Source organism: Argentina anserina, chromosome 6, assembly GCF_933775445.1.
Source record: "Argentina anserina chromosome 6, drPotAnse1.1, whole genome shotgun sequence".
NCBI lineage: Eukaryota > Viridiplantae > Streptophyta > Magnoliopsida > Rosales > Rosaceae > Argentina > Argentina anserina.
Window position 1 is genome coordinate 26,005,541 of NC_065877.1, and position 20,373 is coordinate 26,025,913.

The 20,373-nt window shown below is 38.3% G+C and overlaps 2 protein-coding genes across 2 annotated transcripts; both read left to right on the forward strand.

The window, feature by feature from the left end:
* The first annotated feature begins 2,229 nt into the window (after positions 1-2,229).
* Positions 2,230-8,947, forward strand: LOC126800634 (beta-galactosidase 1). Its single transcript, XM_050528027.1, has 19 exons — positions 2,230-2,694; positions 2,897-2,992; positions 3,083-3,195; positions 3,295-3,361; positions 3,455-3,547; positions 3,684-3,827; positions 4,352-4,440; positions 4,571-4,676; positions 4,761-4,848; positions 5,562-5,680; positions 5,780-5,944; positions 6,160-6,338; positions 6,435-6,544; positions 6,773-6,882; positions 6,984-7,094; positions 7,170-7,280; positions 7,381-7,586; positions 7,671-8,007; positions 8,343-8,947. Exons 1-19 carry the CDS (start codon positions 2,410-2,412, stop codon positions 8,451-8,453), a joined length of 2,640 nt encoding a protein of 879 aa, XP_050383984.1. The 5' UTR covers positions 2,230-2,409; the 3' UTR covers positions 8,454-8,947.
* A 7,227-nt stretch (positions 8,948-16,174) lies between these two features.
* Positions 16,175-19,250, forward strand: LOC126800635 (uncharacterized). Its single transcript, XM_050528028.1, has 6 exons — positions 16,175-16,839; positions 18,101-18,153; positions 18,274-18,361; positions 18,462-18,560; positions 18,809-18,936; positions 19,038-19,250. Exons 1-6 carry the CDS (start codon positions 16,372-16,374, stop codon positions 19,072-19,074), a joined length of 873 nt encoding a protein of 290 aa, XP_050383985.1. The 5' UTR covers positions 16,175-16,371; the 3' UTR covers positions 19,075-19,250.
* Positions 19,251-20,373: the final 1,123 nt, after the last annotated feature.

A 20,373-nucleotide genomic window follows, 5' to 3' on the forward strand; every position in this document is an offset into this window, starting at 1 on the left:
ATATATATATACTTATATAGCCATCATTGATTGAAGCAGAATCTGCCACTCCAGTAGCAAAATTGCCATTCTGATTAGCGTAAGATATTTAGTTTGAGCAGAGTAGCTTGCTTTGGCAAAAACCCTAGTGATGATTTGGGATATATGGTAGGTGCTTGTAATTAAACTAATAATGCATGCTGATGAATTGTTTGGTGGGAGAGTGGGGAAGGAGTGCATGCAACTACTTTCTTTATATCGATTGACTTTGCTTTTAGTTTAGGACAGTACTTCTGAACAGAAATACGTACTAATGGATACAAATTACATATACAAGATCCTTTGTCTACGGAAGCTAATTTAGTCCTCCTGGCTTTTCTTTCTCTCATCGTTTGGTTGGCTTTCTCCTCTCGGCAAGTAAATCATCTCTAATATTCCTTTTTTAAATCTGAAAGTGAGAGTTTTGGTGGTTTTACACGTATGGAGATTTGGGTTCGTTATTCTTTGATATATTGTGGAGGAGGATAGAACGTAACCCGATCATAGTGATGCACATCAGAAGGTGTTACTGTGATTGCAACCTTTGCACAGTAAAATATCTATAAATTAATATGTTCGGGATTAAAAAATTTTATTATTTTAGTAAGATATTAATATATCGATAAATTAATATTAATTTATCGATTAATTAATGACTTATTAATTTATCAATGTATAATAAATATTTTCTCACTTTTTTAAATAAAAAAGTTGAAACTTTTTGTTCATGCACCACATTGTTGAATTTATCACGGATAACGTTGTTTAAAATACTATGTTGTCAGATGTATTATATTATTTTATTTGATGATAATTAGATCAACAAAATTATTCAATGAAATTCTCATAAATGTAAAATTTATTATATAAATTATGTATTATTAATTTATATATTCGATGAGGCCTATATGAATTCTTAAATTTATATTATTTTACAAATTTAGCGAAAATATTAATTTAGCACGTCAGACCTGAGTCGGGACCGGCAAAAATGTTATTTTAGCGAGGTTATTAATTTAACGAAGTTCTACTGTATATATGGAGGCATATGGAGCTCCATTTATGTTACATTTGGATTCCATTTGTTGTTTGAGTGGATTAGAAGACAAACCAATACGTTTTTGGTTGAAAGAAACTAGCTAAGAATGAGGCTTCCTATTATCCTATAATAATGTGGTCTAGCTAGCATTTTGTTGGTACTATAGGGTAGTTGTAGTTCAAGCAAATTTGCTGTTACGCCTGTTAGAAGTTGTAAATCTATCAGTTTATAACCTATGAATTATGAATTAAGTAAGACCGTTATAAACTTGAGTCATATGATCATCAATATTCATCTATAAACCCATCTTCGATTATGTAATGCAATTGATAATATCAAATAGTAGTTTGCATACCACTCTAGAATATGTGACTTTATGTCATAATTTCAAGTTTGTAAAAAAAAAAAAAGACCTATTAAAAATGGAGTCTCCGAGTACAGTCGGTAGAATGTTCAGCAAATTTTCCCATTCAAATTTGTCAAAGTGCAATCGAGCCTGGACATCGAAAATGTGGGTAACCCCCAATTCACGGTGATTGCAATTATTAACAGTTTAGATCAAACTTAGAGTTATTTTAAGTTCTTCGAGCGTTTTGTATGGAATTGGTCTCAACTTGGAATTAGTAACAAACGCACAACACAAATATTGCGGCCACTAAAATACAGCTGACCGTCTGGGGATGCTTTAGAGTATCTTTGTGTTATTTTACTAACAATATAAACCAAAACCACAGAGTAAAATTCTTCCACATATTTTTGGTTGATAAAATACCAGTACCACGCTAGAATCTGAAGTAATTTAAGGTATGACCACTTTCTAATTGTTTTTTAAAAGAAAATGCTTTGGATATAATTATTCCACAGATTTTACCAACAACTGGAACTTTTGTTTTTGTTTCTGAAATGAGAATCTGAAATTGAATGACCTCTCTAAATCCTAATTACTTACACTTTTTTAATTAACTAGCTTAAGCAAAAATTAAGGAAATTCAATTGGTCCCCCCATTGGATAAAGCACCTTCCCAAAATACAGTGATTTCCAAAATGTAGGTCCCATATGCCCACTGAGTCCAACTGGGCCCCTCCGCAGCTTCACTCCATGCTTCAGAGTTTATATAAGGCAGCTGCAAGGCATCTCAAAATTTGGCACAAAATTAAATAATTGAGTTCACACTGAAAACACTCTACTGTGGTTCTTCACTCCAGTCTCACAGACCAAACCTCTCCCTGTATATTTTTTTCTCCCTCTCTTTTCATTTTACCTCCCCATTTTTCCCAAAGGCAGAAAAAGCAGGACATACCCAGCTGGGTTTCCTTTGTCCCTCTCTATCAAAGCATAGAAAGGGGAGCATATGATAAAGTGTGCAATAGAATATCGCAAAAAGGTCATTGCTTTGTTTGAGGAGAGCTTCATTAAGGAGAAAGCTTGCTGCTTTGGTTGGTTGGGGTTTGATGTTATTATGGGTTTGAGGCTTGTAATGTGGAATGTGGTGGTAGCAGCCCTGGTGTTGGTGTTGTGTTCTTGTTCTGCTTCTGTGAATGCTTCTGTTTCTTATGATTCCAGGGCTATTGTCATTAATGGCCAGAGAAGGATCCTCATTTCTGGATCTATTCACTACCCAAGAAGCACACCTGAGGTACTTATAGTAAATGTGCTTCATGGGTTCTCTAAAGTTTCGGTCTTTTTCATCTTCTTGCTCTTCTTATCTGTTTTGCTGCAACTGGGTGCTTCCAGTATATCATCTTCAGTTTATGTGTTGGCAAATTAATTTTTTTTTTAATTTTGGTTTGGTTTGGTTTGTTTTTAATGAAGTGTTGGGGTTTTTGGATTGGTTGCAGATGTGGCCAGATCTTATTCAGAGAGCCAAGGAAGGAGGATTGGATGTGATTCAGACTTATGTTTTCTGGAATGGGCATGAACCTTCACCTGGCAAAGTAAGCTACTTATGGTTTTGATGCTTTGCTTTTCTGCTTATGCATTTAAGCTGGTTGCAAAAAAAATTGCTTATAATTATTTTTGTGCAGTACTATTTTGAGGACAACTATGATCTGGTCAAATTTATCAAGCTGGTACAGCAAGCAGGCCTTTACGTTCATCTCAGGATTGGTCCTTATGTTTGTGCAGAGTGGAACTTTGGGTAAGTGGGAATATATTATGAAATTCCTAAAAATAGTAATATAGGAAATTAGTTTAGAGTTCTGGGTTTTAAGCAAAATATATATGTTTCAATCTGCAGGGGGTTTCCAGTGTGGCTGAAATACGTTCCTGGCATCCAGTTCAGAACAGATAATGGACCTTTCAAGGTGTGGAATTATCATCCATCTTTTTGGTCATTTCGTTTTACTGGTGTTATCTACAATTTTTTATAATTCTGATACTGGAGTTCCATTTTGAAGGATCAAATGCAAAGATTCACAACGAAGATTGTAAACATGATGAAAGCAGCAAGGCTGTTCGAGTCCCATGGTGGTCCAATAATTCTATCCCAGGTAGCTAGTCCAATCTACAGCTGTGAACTTTCCCTTGAAATTTTATTCTTACTCGCTTTTTTTCTCTGTGTCATTCATAAGATAAATGTATTTAGTAGACTGAGAGAAATGTATTTTACTGTTATGGTGTTGATAGATTGAAAATGAGTATGGACCCATGGAATACGAAATTGGTGCACCAGGTAAAGCCTACTCTGATTGGGCAGCTCAAATGGCTGTTGGACTGAAGACTGGTGTCCCCTGGGTCATGTGCAAACAAGACGATGCTCCTGATCCTGTTGTAAGTGACCCCGATTTTCATCTTTCTTCACCTTTTCCCTGTCATGTTCTGTAATTTGTTTGTGGATGGCCTTCATGTTATCTTTCGTCGTCTTAGTGGGGTTGCTACTCAATATAGTGTTGTCTTAGAGCTTGTCATGGTGGACATGAATAATGAGTTCTCTTTGCACATGGTTGATCTTTTCTTTATCTCCTTTTCTTTCCTATTGGTCACACTGTCATTACTTATTTATCTTTTTATAGAGGTTTATTTTTATTTTTTATGATTGAATGAGGGCCGTGTCTTGTTGTCTAACTGTTATTTTCTTATTCATCTTGGATTAGTAGCTCTGTAGGTAAATATTACTAGAGCCGTTTCTCATATTGGAGATTCATTTGACCTGTAACCTGATTTTAGAGTCATGTTTGTGGTTAATTTTTTCAGAAATTGAAAACATGTTTGTTATTGGCCTTGGTGCGACTTGTAACTTGTTATCTTGGTTCTTTATTTATTTTTTGTTACCTGGTGATTTTTTCCCTCAACAGATTAACGCTTGCAATGGCTTCTATTGTGACTACTTTTCTCCAAACAAGGCTTATAAACCAAAGATGTGGACTGAAGCCTGGACTGGGTGGTAAGTTACTATGTTATTAATAAGAATTAGTTCCTGTACTACTACTAATCGTAGTACCTACCATCCACTAAAGGTTTATACCTTGATAAATGTCTTACATGTTCTGGCAATATTTCCTCTTTTTCTGAAGGTTTACTGAGTTTGGAGGTGCAGTGCCGTACCGACCAGCTGAGGATTTGGCATTTTCAGTTGCGAAGTTTATACAGAAGGGTGGATCATTCATTAACTATTACATGGTAAGGTTATTTTAGATTACTGAGTTAAATTAAATTCCTGAACGCGTAAATATATGGAGTTGAAATTTTTTTTTATGATTCCAGTACCATGGTGGAACAAATTTTGGGCGAACTGCTGGGGGTCCTTTCATCGCTACCAGTTATGATTATGATGCTCCTCTGGATGAATATGGTATGCACAAAGGATTTGAACAACTGACTTTGCAGTCTGAATATAATAAGAGAAGGGGGAATATATGTTATCTTTAAATTGTTTTGCTTTTTATATCAACGGGACTAAGTTCAAATCACATTTCTGTTTGGTTCATGCAAATATATTTTCAACAAGCACCCTACGCCACATCTAGGCGACAAAAAAGTGATAGCCATGTTGCTTCACCATATATCCCATCACTTTATGATGTGGTCAGTTATGATTGATAAAATTATAATTGCTGCAATGGCTAGATAAATGTTGATCACCATTTAATCAGTGGCACCTATATATATGGTATGTGGGAGATTAAGTATAGTGACTGCAAGCATCATAGAGTTTCTGTATTAGAAATTATATTCCGAAAGTTCCCTTGTCCTTCAAAAAGATGATTGTCACATACAGTTGATATGTAGCATAGTTTGAGTGAGATATTTTACCCTGTCATTTGTGCATCCTTGGTCTGTCATATGATCAGTCTTTTGGACATTGCTTTAGTTGGAACATCACATCTAGTTGCGTTAATCTATCATATAAGCTACCACCAAGAAGTGCTGTAAACAGGCTAACCCCCATCATCTTTCATATTTTTTACTCCCTTCAAGTATTTGAAGGTCAACTTGCATGCAATAATTTAAACACAACTATGCTGTTAGTTCGACATGAAATTATATTTTTCTTTTATTATGCAGGACTGCCGAGACAACCTAAATGGGGCCATTTGAAAGATCTGCATAGAGCAATAAAGCTGTGTGAACCAGCTCTAGTTTCTGGTGATCCCACTGTTACACCACTCGGAAGGTATCAAGAGGTAAGCTACTTACAATCCTCCGAGACTTTTATCTTTTATTTTTCTTCTTTTATGTTGACTTTGAAGGTAACAGCTTCTGATCAAATTATCACCATTCAGGCTCATGTATTCAAATCAAACTCTGGAGCTTGTGCTGCATTTCTTGCAAATTACAACCAAAGATCATTTGCAAAAGTGGCATTTGGGAACATGCATTACAACCTGCCTCCTTGGTCTATTAGCATTCTTCCCGACTGCAAGAACACAGTTTACAATACTGCAAGGGTGAGGGGTTCTTGAGATTGATTAGAAGTTGCAAATTTATAAAATCTCACATGCCAAATAATAATTTTGTTTCATCATATAAACAAGTTTTGTATGTGGCAAGAGAAACTTTTAAAAATTCTATTTAAGTAGTTTTGTATATACATGACATTGCTTGGCACAGGTAGTATCTCGGAGTTTGTTCAATAATGTCTTCTTGTTTACCATGTCTGTAGATTGGTGCACAAAGTGCACAAATGAAAATGCCCCGTGTTCCTATTCATGGAGGATTCTCTTGGCAGGCTTACAATGACGAAACTGCCACATATAGTGACACATCATTTACCACAGCTGGATTGTTGGAGCAGATAAATACCACTAGAGATGCCACTGATTATTTGTGGTACATGACAGAGTGAGTGAATTTACCAAACTTATCATTACAACAAATTTTTTTAATGAAAATTACCCCTTTATCACCATTGATTGTTTTCTTGTCTTCTCTTTCCAGTGTGAAGATTGATCCCAGTGAAGACTTTTTAAGAAGTGGAAAGTATCCTGTGCTCACTGTCTTATCAGCTGGTCATGCTTTGCGTGTATTCATCAATGGTCAACTTGCAGGTAGGCAATAAATCGTTTTTAGTGTTTCTGGCCATGCTACTTCAAAAGAGTGTCCTAATTATATGCATATATAGTTATATACTATGAACTATACTGTATACTTCTATGCAACATGTTCGGTTTCATCCTTCATCTTGTTTTCAAACACAATATAAGGAACATGTGTAACATTTAATACAGCTAATTAATTAGTTTGATCGCTGAATTTTATTACCAATATATTCTCAGGAACCGCTTACGGAAGTTTAGAAACCCCAAAACTGACATTTAACCAAGGTGTGAACATGAGAGCTGGTATCAACCAAATTGCTCTTCTCAGCATTGCAGTTGGTCTGCCGGTTAGTTTCTTCTTCATCCTCTCTCTCTCTCTCTCTCTAACACACACAATCCCAATGCATTTTGAGTTTGACTGATTTTGTTTTCTGTGATTTGAGTTTAGAACATTGGGCCACATTTCGAGACATGGAATGCCGGTATTCTTGGCCCAGTCATATTAAATGGTCTTAATGAGGGAAGGAGGGACTTGTCATGGCAGAAATGGTCTTACAAGGTAAATTATCACATTCCACTTTGCCTCTTATTTCCTGGCATGCAAGAGATTCATTGAATTGCACTTCCTAATCAGATTGGGCTAAAAGGAGAAGCTTTGAGTCTTCATTCGCTGACCGGGAGTTCCTCAGTAGAGTGGACTGAGGGGTCTTTAGTGGCTCAAAAGCAGCCTCTTACATGGTACAAAGTGAGTAAATCAAACTTCGACTCAGGCTTGTTTCTTAGTTTTGGGAATTGGGAGTCTACATCTTAAACCATTATAAAACTTGTCCTTTTTTATGTTCTAGACAACTTTCAATAGGCCAGCTGGAAATTCGCCATTGGCTTTAGATATGAGCAGCATGGGCAAAGGTCAAGTATGGATAAATGGCAGGAGTATTGGCCGCTATTGGCCTGCTTATAAAGCATCTGGTACTTGTGGCGAATGCAACTATGTTGGAACATTTAATGAGAAGAAGTGCTTAAGAAACTGTGGGGAGGCTTCTCAGAGATGGTGAGCAAAAGAAAACTTGATTGGAAGCTGTGTCTATGTCTGCTTAGAATAACTGACAAATTAGTTAATTGTTAATAACTTCAGGTATCATGTTCCGCGGTCATGGCTGAACCCAGCAGGCAACTTGTTGGTTGTGTTAGAAGAGTGGGGAGGCGATCCAAATGGGATATTTGTGGTCAGAAGGGAAGTAGATAGTATATGTGCTGATATTTATGAGTGGCAGCCAAATCTTATGAGTTGGAAAATGCAAGTCTTAGGACGGGTAAATAAACCTCTAAGGCCTAAAGCTCATTTGTCATGCGGCCCTGGCCAGAAAATCTCATCAATAAAGTTTGCTAGCTTCGGAACACCAGAAGGCGTTTGTGGAAGCTTCAGAGAAGGAGGCTGTCATGCTCACAAGTCTTATAATGCTTTTCAAAGGGTATACCATCTTGCTCAACTTTGTGATATTTTTCTTTCATTATCTGGTAAATTTTGGTAAAGATTATGCCATGAAACTTCCTTTCATCTTTTGAGTTAGATGATTTGAATTATCAGCTCTTACAAGCAACCTTGGTCTTATTAGACAAATTCGTTGTTAATTATGATCCAAGCTAAGAAGGATGGTCAAGCATTGGCTATATGGCCTAGTTTCAAACAATCTGAAAATCATAACCGTTATCATATTTATACCAAATAGCTTTTTTCCTCTTTGTAGCTCATTTTAATGATCTTCTATTCTCACTCCTAGTCTGTCTTTTTTTTTTTTTTTTGCAGAGCTGCATCGGACAGAATTCATGCTCAGTTACTGTATCACCTGAAAATTTTGGAGGGGATCCATGTCCCAATGTCATGAAGAAACTCTCTGTGGAGGCCATTTGCAGCTAAAGATACTGAGTCTCAAGTACACAAATGAATGTTATACTATTGATTTCTTCACACTGTTACACAACAACACAGCAATTTCGGTTAATTATCATTGGTAATTTAAAATCTGCACACAAGATCAGGGGCAACCATTCAATTTGGCTTCTCCTAGGTGAAGTTGTACAAATATACAACACACCACATGGTTGAAAGCCTATAGAGTTTGTGGGAGAGTCTGGATGTAAGCTTTATGTACATACTATCCTCTGATTTGATGGTTCCACGGAAGCTACAGAAGATGTGGAATCAAAGCATGGTGGATCGGAAGGAAGCACATCGAAATGATACTAACTTTGAGTCCATGTGCATCTGCTTAGTTAGTATGGAAGCCTCTGGTTTCCAAGTAATTTAAAATCTTAGTTAAATTTCTGAGTTGGGAAGCAATTGCTTCATTTGCTTCAACATTGTACTTTGTAAGAAAGCTTTCAATGGTAATAGCATGCACTTATTATCAACCTCCATGTGCTTGGATTCTCAGTTGCTTTCCTGATGCTGTCTGAAAGCAGCACTCCAATTCACAAGTCACAACCACACCCGTTTTTGAATGATCAACATATGTTCGAGTAATCCAATTTTGTAGTCCTACACGGATTTGTTTTCAATCGGAGCCGGCCAACCCACAAGGGTTCCGTTCCTCACTAACTCTAAACTTAGAAAATGTCATGCACAAGGTGTGTATATCGTAAATGATGTATTTAATGTTCCAAATCTATCATTTTTATTCAAATTTTGAGATTCTAACTCACCTATGACATCTGTGGGTGGTCACTTTATATTCATTTCCACACTTGCTTTGTTTCAAATTGAAGCCCCAATCTCCTCCAAAAAAAAATCTAGGTCAACTGGTTTAAATTTGCCATTGCTTACATGTAGCATGTTTGAATCTAAAATGCTGATTTGTAACATTGATCAGAATGTTTTAGGATGAAATAATTGTGTATTATTGAATGATATAGGGGCCTATATATAGGCATTACAAAACTACAATCATGTAGGATTCGGAGTCCTAATCTATTACGGAGATGCTAATATATCCCCTAACAGTAAACCTATTAGGCTAAGACACACAAGGGTATAATAGTAATTCTCCCGGAACACTCCCCCTTGTGTCGCATGCCTAGGTTGCATGGTGCACACATCGTTGCCTCGGTAAAAACCTTGTCAAGCAAAATAAAAACCTCTTGGGTAAAAACAAAAGCTTGATCGAAGGGAAAAAGAGCACAACGCACTGTCTACATTTGATAGGATCATGTGAGGTAAACTCCCCCTGAAGTCTACGAAACAACTTCCCCTAATTAGTGTCATAATCATGGAGTACAAAGAACAACGTATACAACGTTCATTACATGCTTCTCAAACGTAGTCTTGGGCCAATGATTAATCATTAATCTAGCCACACATCCTTGGATCATACATGCTATACTTAGCCAAACTTAGATCTTAGGAAACAAGATTGCATAACAACTCAAAACAAGAGTTTGCAATGAAAATCAGATTCTCGGGTAGAATGACCTTCACTCACTTAAACGGCCATAACTTCGTCGTCAAAATAGGTATCAGCGAACTGTAAAATGTTCTGAAAATTAGACACCCGTGGCTTTCCAGTGACATAAGATTTACAACCTAATTTGACCGGAGCAGTTCACAGTACTCTGTCAAATTTGACTGACTTGCAAATTTTCGGACAGAACTGTCATACTTTGCTAAAATGGTCATAACTCACTCCATATGATAGCTATGAACAAATGGTTGGTGTCCCTAAAAAGTAGACACATAGACCTTTCCAACGGTACCAATTTCACCATAGTTATTTGAGCGATCTGTTTTATAGGTCTCGTTGAAGTTGACCTACGAAACTGGACAGATTCTGATTTGTCACATTCAATGTGTCTTTCACAAAGAAATGGGGGAATGAACCAATGAAGGACTGATTTTGGTCTGAGATGGAACCGTACGCATCATTTACGCTACCAGTGTCGACTATTACATCAAGGCGTACGTTGATATTGCTGGAGCTGCTGGCGGCGTTGGTGTGGATATGATTTGTGTTGGTTCACTAAGTGTAGAACTAAACCCATGTCAAAGAAGCAATGCAAGTCCAATGACAATGCATAGACGCATAGCTAATCACGTCATAATAAAAGTAATAGTGTCCCAACAACACTTATATATATGAATCTATAGCTCATTGAATCTCTTCATCATTTTTACTTAGACGGAATAGAGAATCAAATATTAGCTTTCATATGAACACATATGGGTATGAGTTCTTGCAATCGATTGTACCACGTTCTCTCGAACGTCGCAATCTGATTACATAAGCTCTCCGTGGTCTGGAGGCATTTAAAGTCCCTCGGGCATTCTCATATCTGCGTCAAGATCTCTTTACAGATATTCTATGACCATTATCATATGCTGCAAATTAGTTTTCAAGGACACTATTACTGATCAAGTAGCGGAAAACAATTATGTCCATAACGAGAGAATATAACTCATCGTAGTCAATACTAGGATAATGAGACAATATTTGCGCCATAAGTCATGCATATATCGTATTACTTCATCTTTATCATTACAATTACGAACAACGACCAACATAATAAGTCTACTTCAGCCTGTATTGATTCTTTCCACTTCGGTCAAGTTTCTCATCGTTGATGCTTTACAACGGAATAAGAGCATAAGCGAATACATCATCAATCATGGGAGATCAATCCATTAAACACACGCGCGCGCTGTATACGATCAATTCGTGAGATTTCTATTCTTCTCTAACATCAACAAAAGGAGTCTGTAGCATCCCACAGAAACTTAGTTGATACACATGTTTAGAGAATATCTCTTGATGATGGGCGAAATACTTGTGCCTACGCACTTCGCTTCTTTCTGGTTTTGATTCCAGAGAATAATAGTCTCTCCCTCATCTAGGCAGGAGCCAACACCGAAACTATGACCCTTACTAGTCCATCTTTGCGTTTGCCGCCCTTGTTTTGTGGTGCAATACCATGGGTGCCGACAACACCACAGCGTACGATGGTGTCATCGCCGGCTTCCTTCCCATTTTCAGGGATGGTGCCGACGGTGCTAGGACCAGGTCATATGAAATTCTCTCATATTCTGAGAGTTCCAACCTTACCGGCACATCACAGTATTTATGTGTGATCTCGTCACTTTCGCAATATCGGTAAAGTCATTGAGCATCGAATCTTTGACTTTCTGGAAGTAGATAATGCGTTGCACATTTGCTCACTTTGAGTAGTGCGGGATCTTAATGAGACATAGTGCCACACCACGTCAATTCCTGGCGTTCAAACCGGAATGAGAGCATTCCATATCTCCCCCTAACGACGGGAAGTATGTCTCATCAAAGTGACCGTCTGCTAATATCGCAAGATAGAGATCAACGGTTGTAGATTGGAAATAGCGGACAAGTGTTGGTGATTCATAAATCATAACCAACCAGAATACTTAATCGTTTCAAGTAGACCCATTGAGATAACTACAATAGAGGTACATAAACAACTTTAACCAAATAGGCGTTAGTGAAAAGAACGTTGGGACCGTATCTAGTGACCATCTGGTACGCACTAAACACCTGGCAAGTTGTGGGTCTGAAACGAATAAGTGTCGCTACATGCAACATGATTACATATCCCCATGCAAAAATCGGCAGGTTAGTACCCATAACCAAGTACGAGCTCTGCTAGATCGTGCAGTGAATGAACATGAGGAATAATATGTTCAACGACGATCCCAGTAGACTTGCAAAATGAAATCATCAAAGTCGTGGGGGTGAACTCTCCAACGGTATCCATTTAAATAGATTTGAGAGGATAGGAAGGGTGGTGAGCCCTTAGGATGATGATCATAGCTAAAAACTTTAGCGAATGCAGCGTTTCTTGTGGAAAGCAAAGCGACGTGTGACCAACGCGTCGATGCTCTTAACCTATACCATAAAAATACCGAAAAATGTCCGCATTCGGTTGGATAGGGTCTACTAATGTCACCTTAAATATTTCGTAAGAATTGAATGTTCTCGGTTGGAGCCTTAGCAAATAAGGACTTCCTTGAAATCTATCAAAAGAACAAGCTTTGCAAAATGAGCGATGGGCATCAGAGATTACCATGGAGGCATTAGAAAACACGGGAGGCAACACAAGCTCCTGTGAAGGAGGGGATGCCGCCACCAACTGCCTAACTGCCATGGAGCCGCCGAAATAGGCAGGCTCGGCCTCACCGTGTGGAGCATGGGTGAGGTGATCCTCCAATCGCTTCGTGAACATGAAAAATAGATGATAATGTGAATTTCAAAGAACTCGAATCATCATATCTTGTTCAAAATGACCAAAAAACGATCATGTCAAAACCGAGAAGACAGTAAAACCGAACCCATGATTCAAAGAATCTTGAGTTACATAAAGCTACTGCTGCAGGCAAGCAAAACTATGTCTGCAGGCTAACAAAGCTACTGTCGAAGCTTGAAAAAGATACTGTTAATGAAATCTGACAGATTTATTCCTCTCCATTCTTAACACAAATATCAAGATGAAAATCCATCATTGGCATGTATGGCCTTTAAAACTTAGCAAGACACGAAGATATAGAACACAATCTCCGCACGAGATCCGTAAAACAACTACCTGCGCCGTAGGACAGTGTGGGTGGTTACGCAATTAGCAAGACACTCGATTTCACGACGGGACATTCTCAAAATGAAGATTAAGAGAGTCAACGACGCGGTGAACTTCTCTACACAATACGCCGTAAGATATTGTAAGAGGAGGGATTGAAACAAATGTGCAATCCCATCGAGTGTATCACATGGCAATAGAACTACATTCTTCAACTTAAGAGTTGGAAAAACATGGTATTGGAGCAGTTGAATACCAAACAATTTGGGTGGTAAAAACCATCCAATTGGTGCGGGTCGTCACCAATAATAATAAAATCATTTGAGATATGAAATGACTTGGAGAAAACCGGAAAATTAACCGGAAAACCATGTCAAATTAACTCAAAACCGGGTGAAATTTGGACTAGGAAAACGTGGCAACAAGAACTGCTGAAATATGCCGAAAACATGACGAGAAAATAGATGAAAAAAAATCGTCGGAAAAACTCGCCGGAAACCGGCGGCACCGATTGCCGGAAATCCGGCCGGTATGGAGGCCGTATCTTCAGGTCCGACAGGGAACGCCGAAAAATGGCCGGAAGGCGGCGAATACGCCGAAAAACGTTCTGGAAATGCCGGAACAGTAACCGGGGAAAACGACGTCAATTTTGACGTTCCGAGGTCCGTTTTCTAAATTTCAAGGTCCAAAATCACAATGTAGTGCTATTGGGGTCCCATGTAACCCAAAAGTGGCCAATTTAAAAACCACGTGAGTTGCAAACGTTGACCATGCATGCTAAGCCAAGGCAAATAAATTTCTCAGGAGTCAATCTTGTAAACAAGAAATACGAGAAATTTTATAGAATATGCCAATATTTAATATAATACAACCAAACTTCCAATTCCAACAGACGACTTAAGCTAAAGTCGAGCAAGAAACATGGCAATGCCAACGTCATACTTGAAAAATAGTAAGCATAAAACATAGTCAAAATAGATTGACTAATCAAAAGTCCGTAGCAAAAAAATCTTGCATATCGGATCGGGCGGAGCCTTAGCCTGAGGCTCAAAAATGTTTGCTTACTTGAGAATGGAAGAATGCTATTTTTCCATCTCCAAAATTCCCTCAAGAAATAGATACAGGTGCCAAAAATGGCATGCGTTTCTTGGATGTGGAGTATGCATCAATGTCAACTCTGATAATACAACGCCATAGACGTTCATTAAATCACTTAAAGTGTGTTCCATAGAATTCGTTATTTTTGAGATCTTTTTTCAGCAAATAGTGCTGCTTCAGAGTAATGAATTTCAACTCAAATAAATGAGTACGTAGACCTTGGGATTATCGTTTATAGACATGAGTTTAAGAAAACTCAAACATTCAAATAACAGTCGCGATGACGGCGCATCCATGAGAAACGAGAGTTGTATTGGTTTCGAATAATCAAAATATTCAAGTATGTAACCGGAATTAGAAGGGTTATGATGTATATGGTCACAAAATAATCGATGCATATCGGCAATTCTCATGATCGCACCCAAAACAGCGGTGTACTCAGACAACCACACGAAATCGATTTCTTCCCTTTAAATAATAACGTGACTCCCCCAGGACCGTCACACGAAAAACGTCGACCAAAAAGGGAATCATATCCCTCTTTTGTCTCATCGGCATTATAAGAAAGGTCGGAAAAGAAGACATGAAAAAGGCTAATAGCGCCCAATAATTTATATATATATATGTTCAAAAGCAGCAACTTTAAGAAAAACATACTTGTTGGTCTGTCAAATAGACCGCATATAATTAAAGTGCTCTGCAAATCGATCGTCATGCATGAAGTTGCTTGATGAATTCTTTTTCGATCTTCGTTCGATGACATAAAAATCTTGGGAGGATACGATCGAAATCGTATGTAGATGACAAAAGTATCGTCCATCTCGGCATGAATGTCATCACCATAGTACGGTGAGCAATGATTTTACCTATACGAGCACGTGAAATATCGTTAGAAATAAAAACGTGCCAATGAACATTTAAATAATGAAATAGGAAAAAGTAAAAGAAAATATAGTATGAAGCCCAAAGGGCTATTGTGCTCGGCAGGCCATATGCCCAAAAGGGTAGATAAGATGGAAGTAACTTCTCTTGAGCGAAAAGTTTGCTTGTGCAATTCGCGTTTCTTGCGTAGATATGCGGGAGGAGCAATTTTGAATCCTTTGATGCGAGGTCATGCGGGGCAAAAAGATATTTTTGCGGAGCAAATGCGAAAGAGACCCTGCGTGGCTGCGTGGAAGGGCAGCAGGGGGTCGCAGGGGCTGCGTGTAGGGGCAGCTGGGGGGTCGCAGGGGCTACAGGGGGGGTCGCAGGTGCTGCAGGGCAGCATGCAGGGCTGTGTGCAGGGGTGTTGCAGGGGCAGCGGGGCTGCAGGGGCTGTGTTGTGGGGCTGCGTGCGGGGCTTCAGAGGTAGCAGCGGGGGAGGGGAGGTTGCAGCGACGGCGAGCAGGGGCTACGCCGACGGGAAGATGTCGGAGGCCGGAGACGACGGCGGCCGGCGGTGGAGAAGAGAAAAAAATTCTAGGGCTCTAAAAGTTCAGGGTTTTAGGGCAAAGTGCGTGATAACGTGTTTTAGGATGAAATAATTGTGTATTATTGAATGATATGGGGGCCTATATATAGTCATTACAAAACCACAATCCCGTAGGATTCTGAGTCCTAATCTATTACGGAGATGCTAATCTATCTCATAACAAGAAACCTATTAGGCTAAGACACACAAGGATAAAATAGTAATTCTCCCGGAACACATAAGAGATTGTGAAGCCTATTTTGGTTTTACTCATAAATATCCCAAGATCTTTTTCTATTCTTTCTTGTGGATTGAATAGAAGATTAGAAAACCTTAATTTCCCAATAGATGAAAAGGTACAGGTGCCACAGAATTTAAGAGCTTAAGAGTCACAAAACGACACCCCCAATCTTCCTCCATATCAAAGCAAAGGTCGAGACTTTGATAGTGTGACCAAACATCCAAAGTTTCAAAGGCAGAAGCAAGCAGCGTACAGTGCGTACTAGACTAGTTTCCCTCACTTCCAATCCAAGCTCCCTCCCACTTTAACCCAACAACACATTAAAGCTTTCATCTTTCAACTCAAAGCTTCTGTCTTTATCTCCAATCTCTGTTCTCTATGTCTCTTTGAATGACGCATTTTCATGGCTTCGTGTTCATCCATTTTGGGTTCTGAAATCTCTGCAAACGCAACACACCCATGTCCAATCTATACGTCTTCGTCTTCCTCCTCTTCACTTTCTTCATCGCAATCCCATTCTTTGTTTTCGTCAAACTGAGGAAAACAGAGCTCGAGCAGCAGACCCAGAACGACGTTTTTGAACTAGAGTCCGAGGCTTTGATTGGGACTACCCACAATGAAAATGACCCGACCCGTTTGGACCCAAAAGGATCGGGCTCCGAGGACGAGGAGAGGGAGGTGTCCGGCGGCGTTGAGAAAGTGAAGAAGAAGAGGAGGGCTAAGAAGAAGAGTAGTTCATTACATTTGGAAAAAGAGGAAATGAGTGAGAAGGGGAGTTCGGGTCAGGTTTCGGGTTCTCGGGTCAAGGCTGATGTGGTGTGTTTCTACCCGTTTACATCATCCACTAGTGCTACACAGAGGAAGATCAAGAAGCAATATGATGAGCTTATGAAGTGTAATGTATCCAAGAAATTGACACTCTCTCAGGTACTTGATAATTTTTTTGTACTTTTGCTCTAATGGTTATAGTAGCCTTGTGAAACAAGGTAATGCATAATTGCATTGTACATGGTACGAGTGAGTATTAATGAATGTGATTTGAGCTTCTGGTATTGGCTTATTGTTAGAGTTTTGTCGTTGATGATGATGATGAGTATAATGGTGCAAAATGAAATCCGATTGGAAAATGTGAGAGATGTAGTTTCATGTTTAAGCTATTAGGCTTTTGTTAGAGGAAGAACAGGATTGTTTTCTCAAATACATTCGGAAACTGTATAGAGATTTATGTATATATACCACGAACATATGTGTGGCATCACCTGTGTCAAAATGAGATAGTAGATAGTTCTTACATGTGAAACAATCATGAGACCATGTTTTGTATTTTTCGATTTTGTACTATTGGGAGGTTAAAGTGCTGTAAGTTGCTACAACTTGACTTTCGATTTGGTGATTGGGCAGCTCTTTGAAATGATCCAAGCTTGGGAATGACCTTTGTTTGGTTGTAGTTTTCATTAGATGCCCCAAAGATATCATTTGTTGCAAGCATTATATTGTACGTGCACCTTGAGTTCAAAATTTTGAGGTAGAAATGGCCCTACTGAACTTTTGTGGTAACAGAAAGGACTTGCTTGGTTCCCTCTTTCAAAAAAAAAAGGACTTGCTTGGTTCCTTTTATAATTGGGCTATCTGACTTCGGGGAACTAATTCTGGAATCAATGCCTTAGTGCTAAACATGCGTGATGTATCAGCATATCTGTACCTTATTTATATTAATTGTCTTTGCACTTTTGATATTAATCTTGTCCACCGCAAGAATCAGTTAGATAACCTGAGCCTAGTGGGTTTTTCCTCTTTAGGTCATCTTATTGTGCTTTAGTCACTTTCGTCCTGAAAATATTTTCATCTTTAGGTTGTGCATGAAAGGGAATGAAATTAGACGTTTGTGTTCTTGACAGTACTACTATATGAGAAAGATTGTTGTTATTTCTGATTTCTACTTGCAAGATAAATATGAAGCATTTGCGATGAATTAGATAGAGTCAGATAGCCAAAACTCCAGATGTTGCTTGTTGTTATTCTCTCCCGAATTAGTTGATTGTGCATCTATTAATCCAAACCTCCTAAGTTCATAGATTTGCAACTAGTCAAGAACACATCCAGTTTACAATTCAATGGTAGACAGATAGTGAAGTATCATGCAGAATTACCTGCAATGATATAATTGTTCGTGTTCTCTCCTATGCAGGTTGGACAGTTTGCTACGTGCTTAGTTGAGGCCAGAAATGAGCTGCAGCTCAAGTATGTCTCAAACTAATTTAGAAGCTTTCCCTTCTCCTTGGTTTTCTATTTTCAGTATTATTTCGGTAACATGATCTGTAATTTGCTTTTATATTTATTACCTATTTCCTTTTTGAACAGGGCTGATGCCATTCAGCGTAAATTCACAATTAGAAAGGCACTACTGTACAAGGCAGATAGATCTTCTTTTGACCGCCTTCGTAAACAGGTTGGCTCACTGACCCAAATGATATAGTAATCTGGTAGTTAAGAATGTTATTGGAGTACTTGATTATCTATCAAGAGGATTTAATGCTTTGATATTTCAGATATGCAAGCTAGAATTAGAACAGAAGAGACTGGAAGAGGATGCATCTGTATACAATTGGCTCCAACAACAGCTTAAGCTTTCACCAGCATACATGAAGGTACCAATATAACTCTGATTCTATGGTTTGAGACGAAAGATTTTAGACATCCCTTCATCTCGTGTTATAGATGATGTTGGTCTGATTTGAAATTTTGTCCTAATGCTTTAAGAAGTCATGACAGAAGCAGACTTAAAAATTTTAGTTTTTCTTTAAATGGGATGAAAGTTGGGGCTTCACAAATTTGTAAACTTATGTCTCCTCACATTAACAAATGGAAATCTGAAGATTGTTTTTTTTTTTTTAAGATGCTTGAAATTAGTGCTGACACGGAGTTGAAGACCAAATCCAGTGAGCAGATGGATAGTAAAGACGTAGATTTTACTGAAATTTCTTTTGAAGATTTCCTGGCACAAGAAAAGAAGGATTCATTCTGGTTGGTGATTAATTTTCAAACCTCCCTTCATTTTCCAATATATATATCCTTTTACTTTTGCATGACTCTATAATGGTATCACATTATAAAATCATGTGCAGGCAGAAAAGCATGAAATCAAGATCATGCTCAAGCTGATGAGGGTGATTCTAACTTTGCTTTGGTTCTTTTGGTTGACACGAAATATATATTTTCACAAAGCCATGCATTTGCTGTTTCTCCTTTTTCTGTTTCCTTATCTAGAAGATAGATAGCATGGATTTCACCTAACTTGAATGTATATACAAGGGTATTGACAAATTTTACACTTATAAGCTCCTGGCTTGCCAAATTTTTGTATCCTAGCATTTTCTTTTGTTGATTGAGAATATGTACAGTAACATTATATGATATCTAGAGACTAAAAATAGTTTTATTAAAAACTACCTCATGACACCTCCAGATTACATGCTCAGATTACCTCCAAATTTTTGTATCCTAACATACCAACAGAATAGAACACATTGTGGCTGGTAAAAGGACATAAATTATAGAACCATGCCGGTCACTGCAGTTTGCCTGATCAACACGCATATCTGTTCACCATCGTTGATTAGAGATTACTGTTGAGTTATTGAGGCTCAGAACACTGATATCAGTGCCAGCTGAACTCCATAAAGGCCAAGTTCGGGCCATTTTCAGTTCTTTGATTAGTTCCAGCAATCACAAATCTTTACCGTCACTTACCCAACAAGTTATTTAGTAATTCCATTCGAGTAAACCACAGCAATAGACTATTACAGTCTGCATTACTTCGTTGGCTTCGGTTTCCAGGGAGTGAATAACTATTTAACCCGACGGTATAGTAGTTAAACTTTAAAGAACAGGCATATCTTAGCACTTCTCACCTATGCAGACTTTGTTACTGATAGAGATCTGCAACACAACCTTGAACCTTGCTTTCAGTCTATCAGTATCACATGTCTACCTCAAGAATGATATCATCAGTTTCCTTGCAGAACATTGAATACCAAACTTGCCAACATAGCCTCCAATTAATTGTCACAAGAATTTCTAAACTAAACATGTCAAGTCGTTAAACTTAAGAATCAGTCTATATGTGTTTTGTTAACCAATGCATGGAAAGAATTGTGGTCTTTCAGGGCGATCTTTTAAATTTGAGGTCTTTGATCTATATATTATTCTCCTAAGTCCTAACACTAGAATATGAGTTGCATCTTAAAATAGGTAGAATGTATATTTGGATCACCCTGAGGCCTTGCCCCCTCACTAATGATTTCCAAGCTAGATTTACCAGGAACACCTAAGCTAGCTTACTAGATCACTAAAGGAAATATCAAGTAGCCCGATTGGCGGCTGTCTGTAAAATCCTGAACATGGCTGGTAGGTTGACATAGATGCAGTCTGTGACATCCTTAGTTTATGCAATGCAGACAG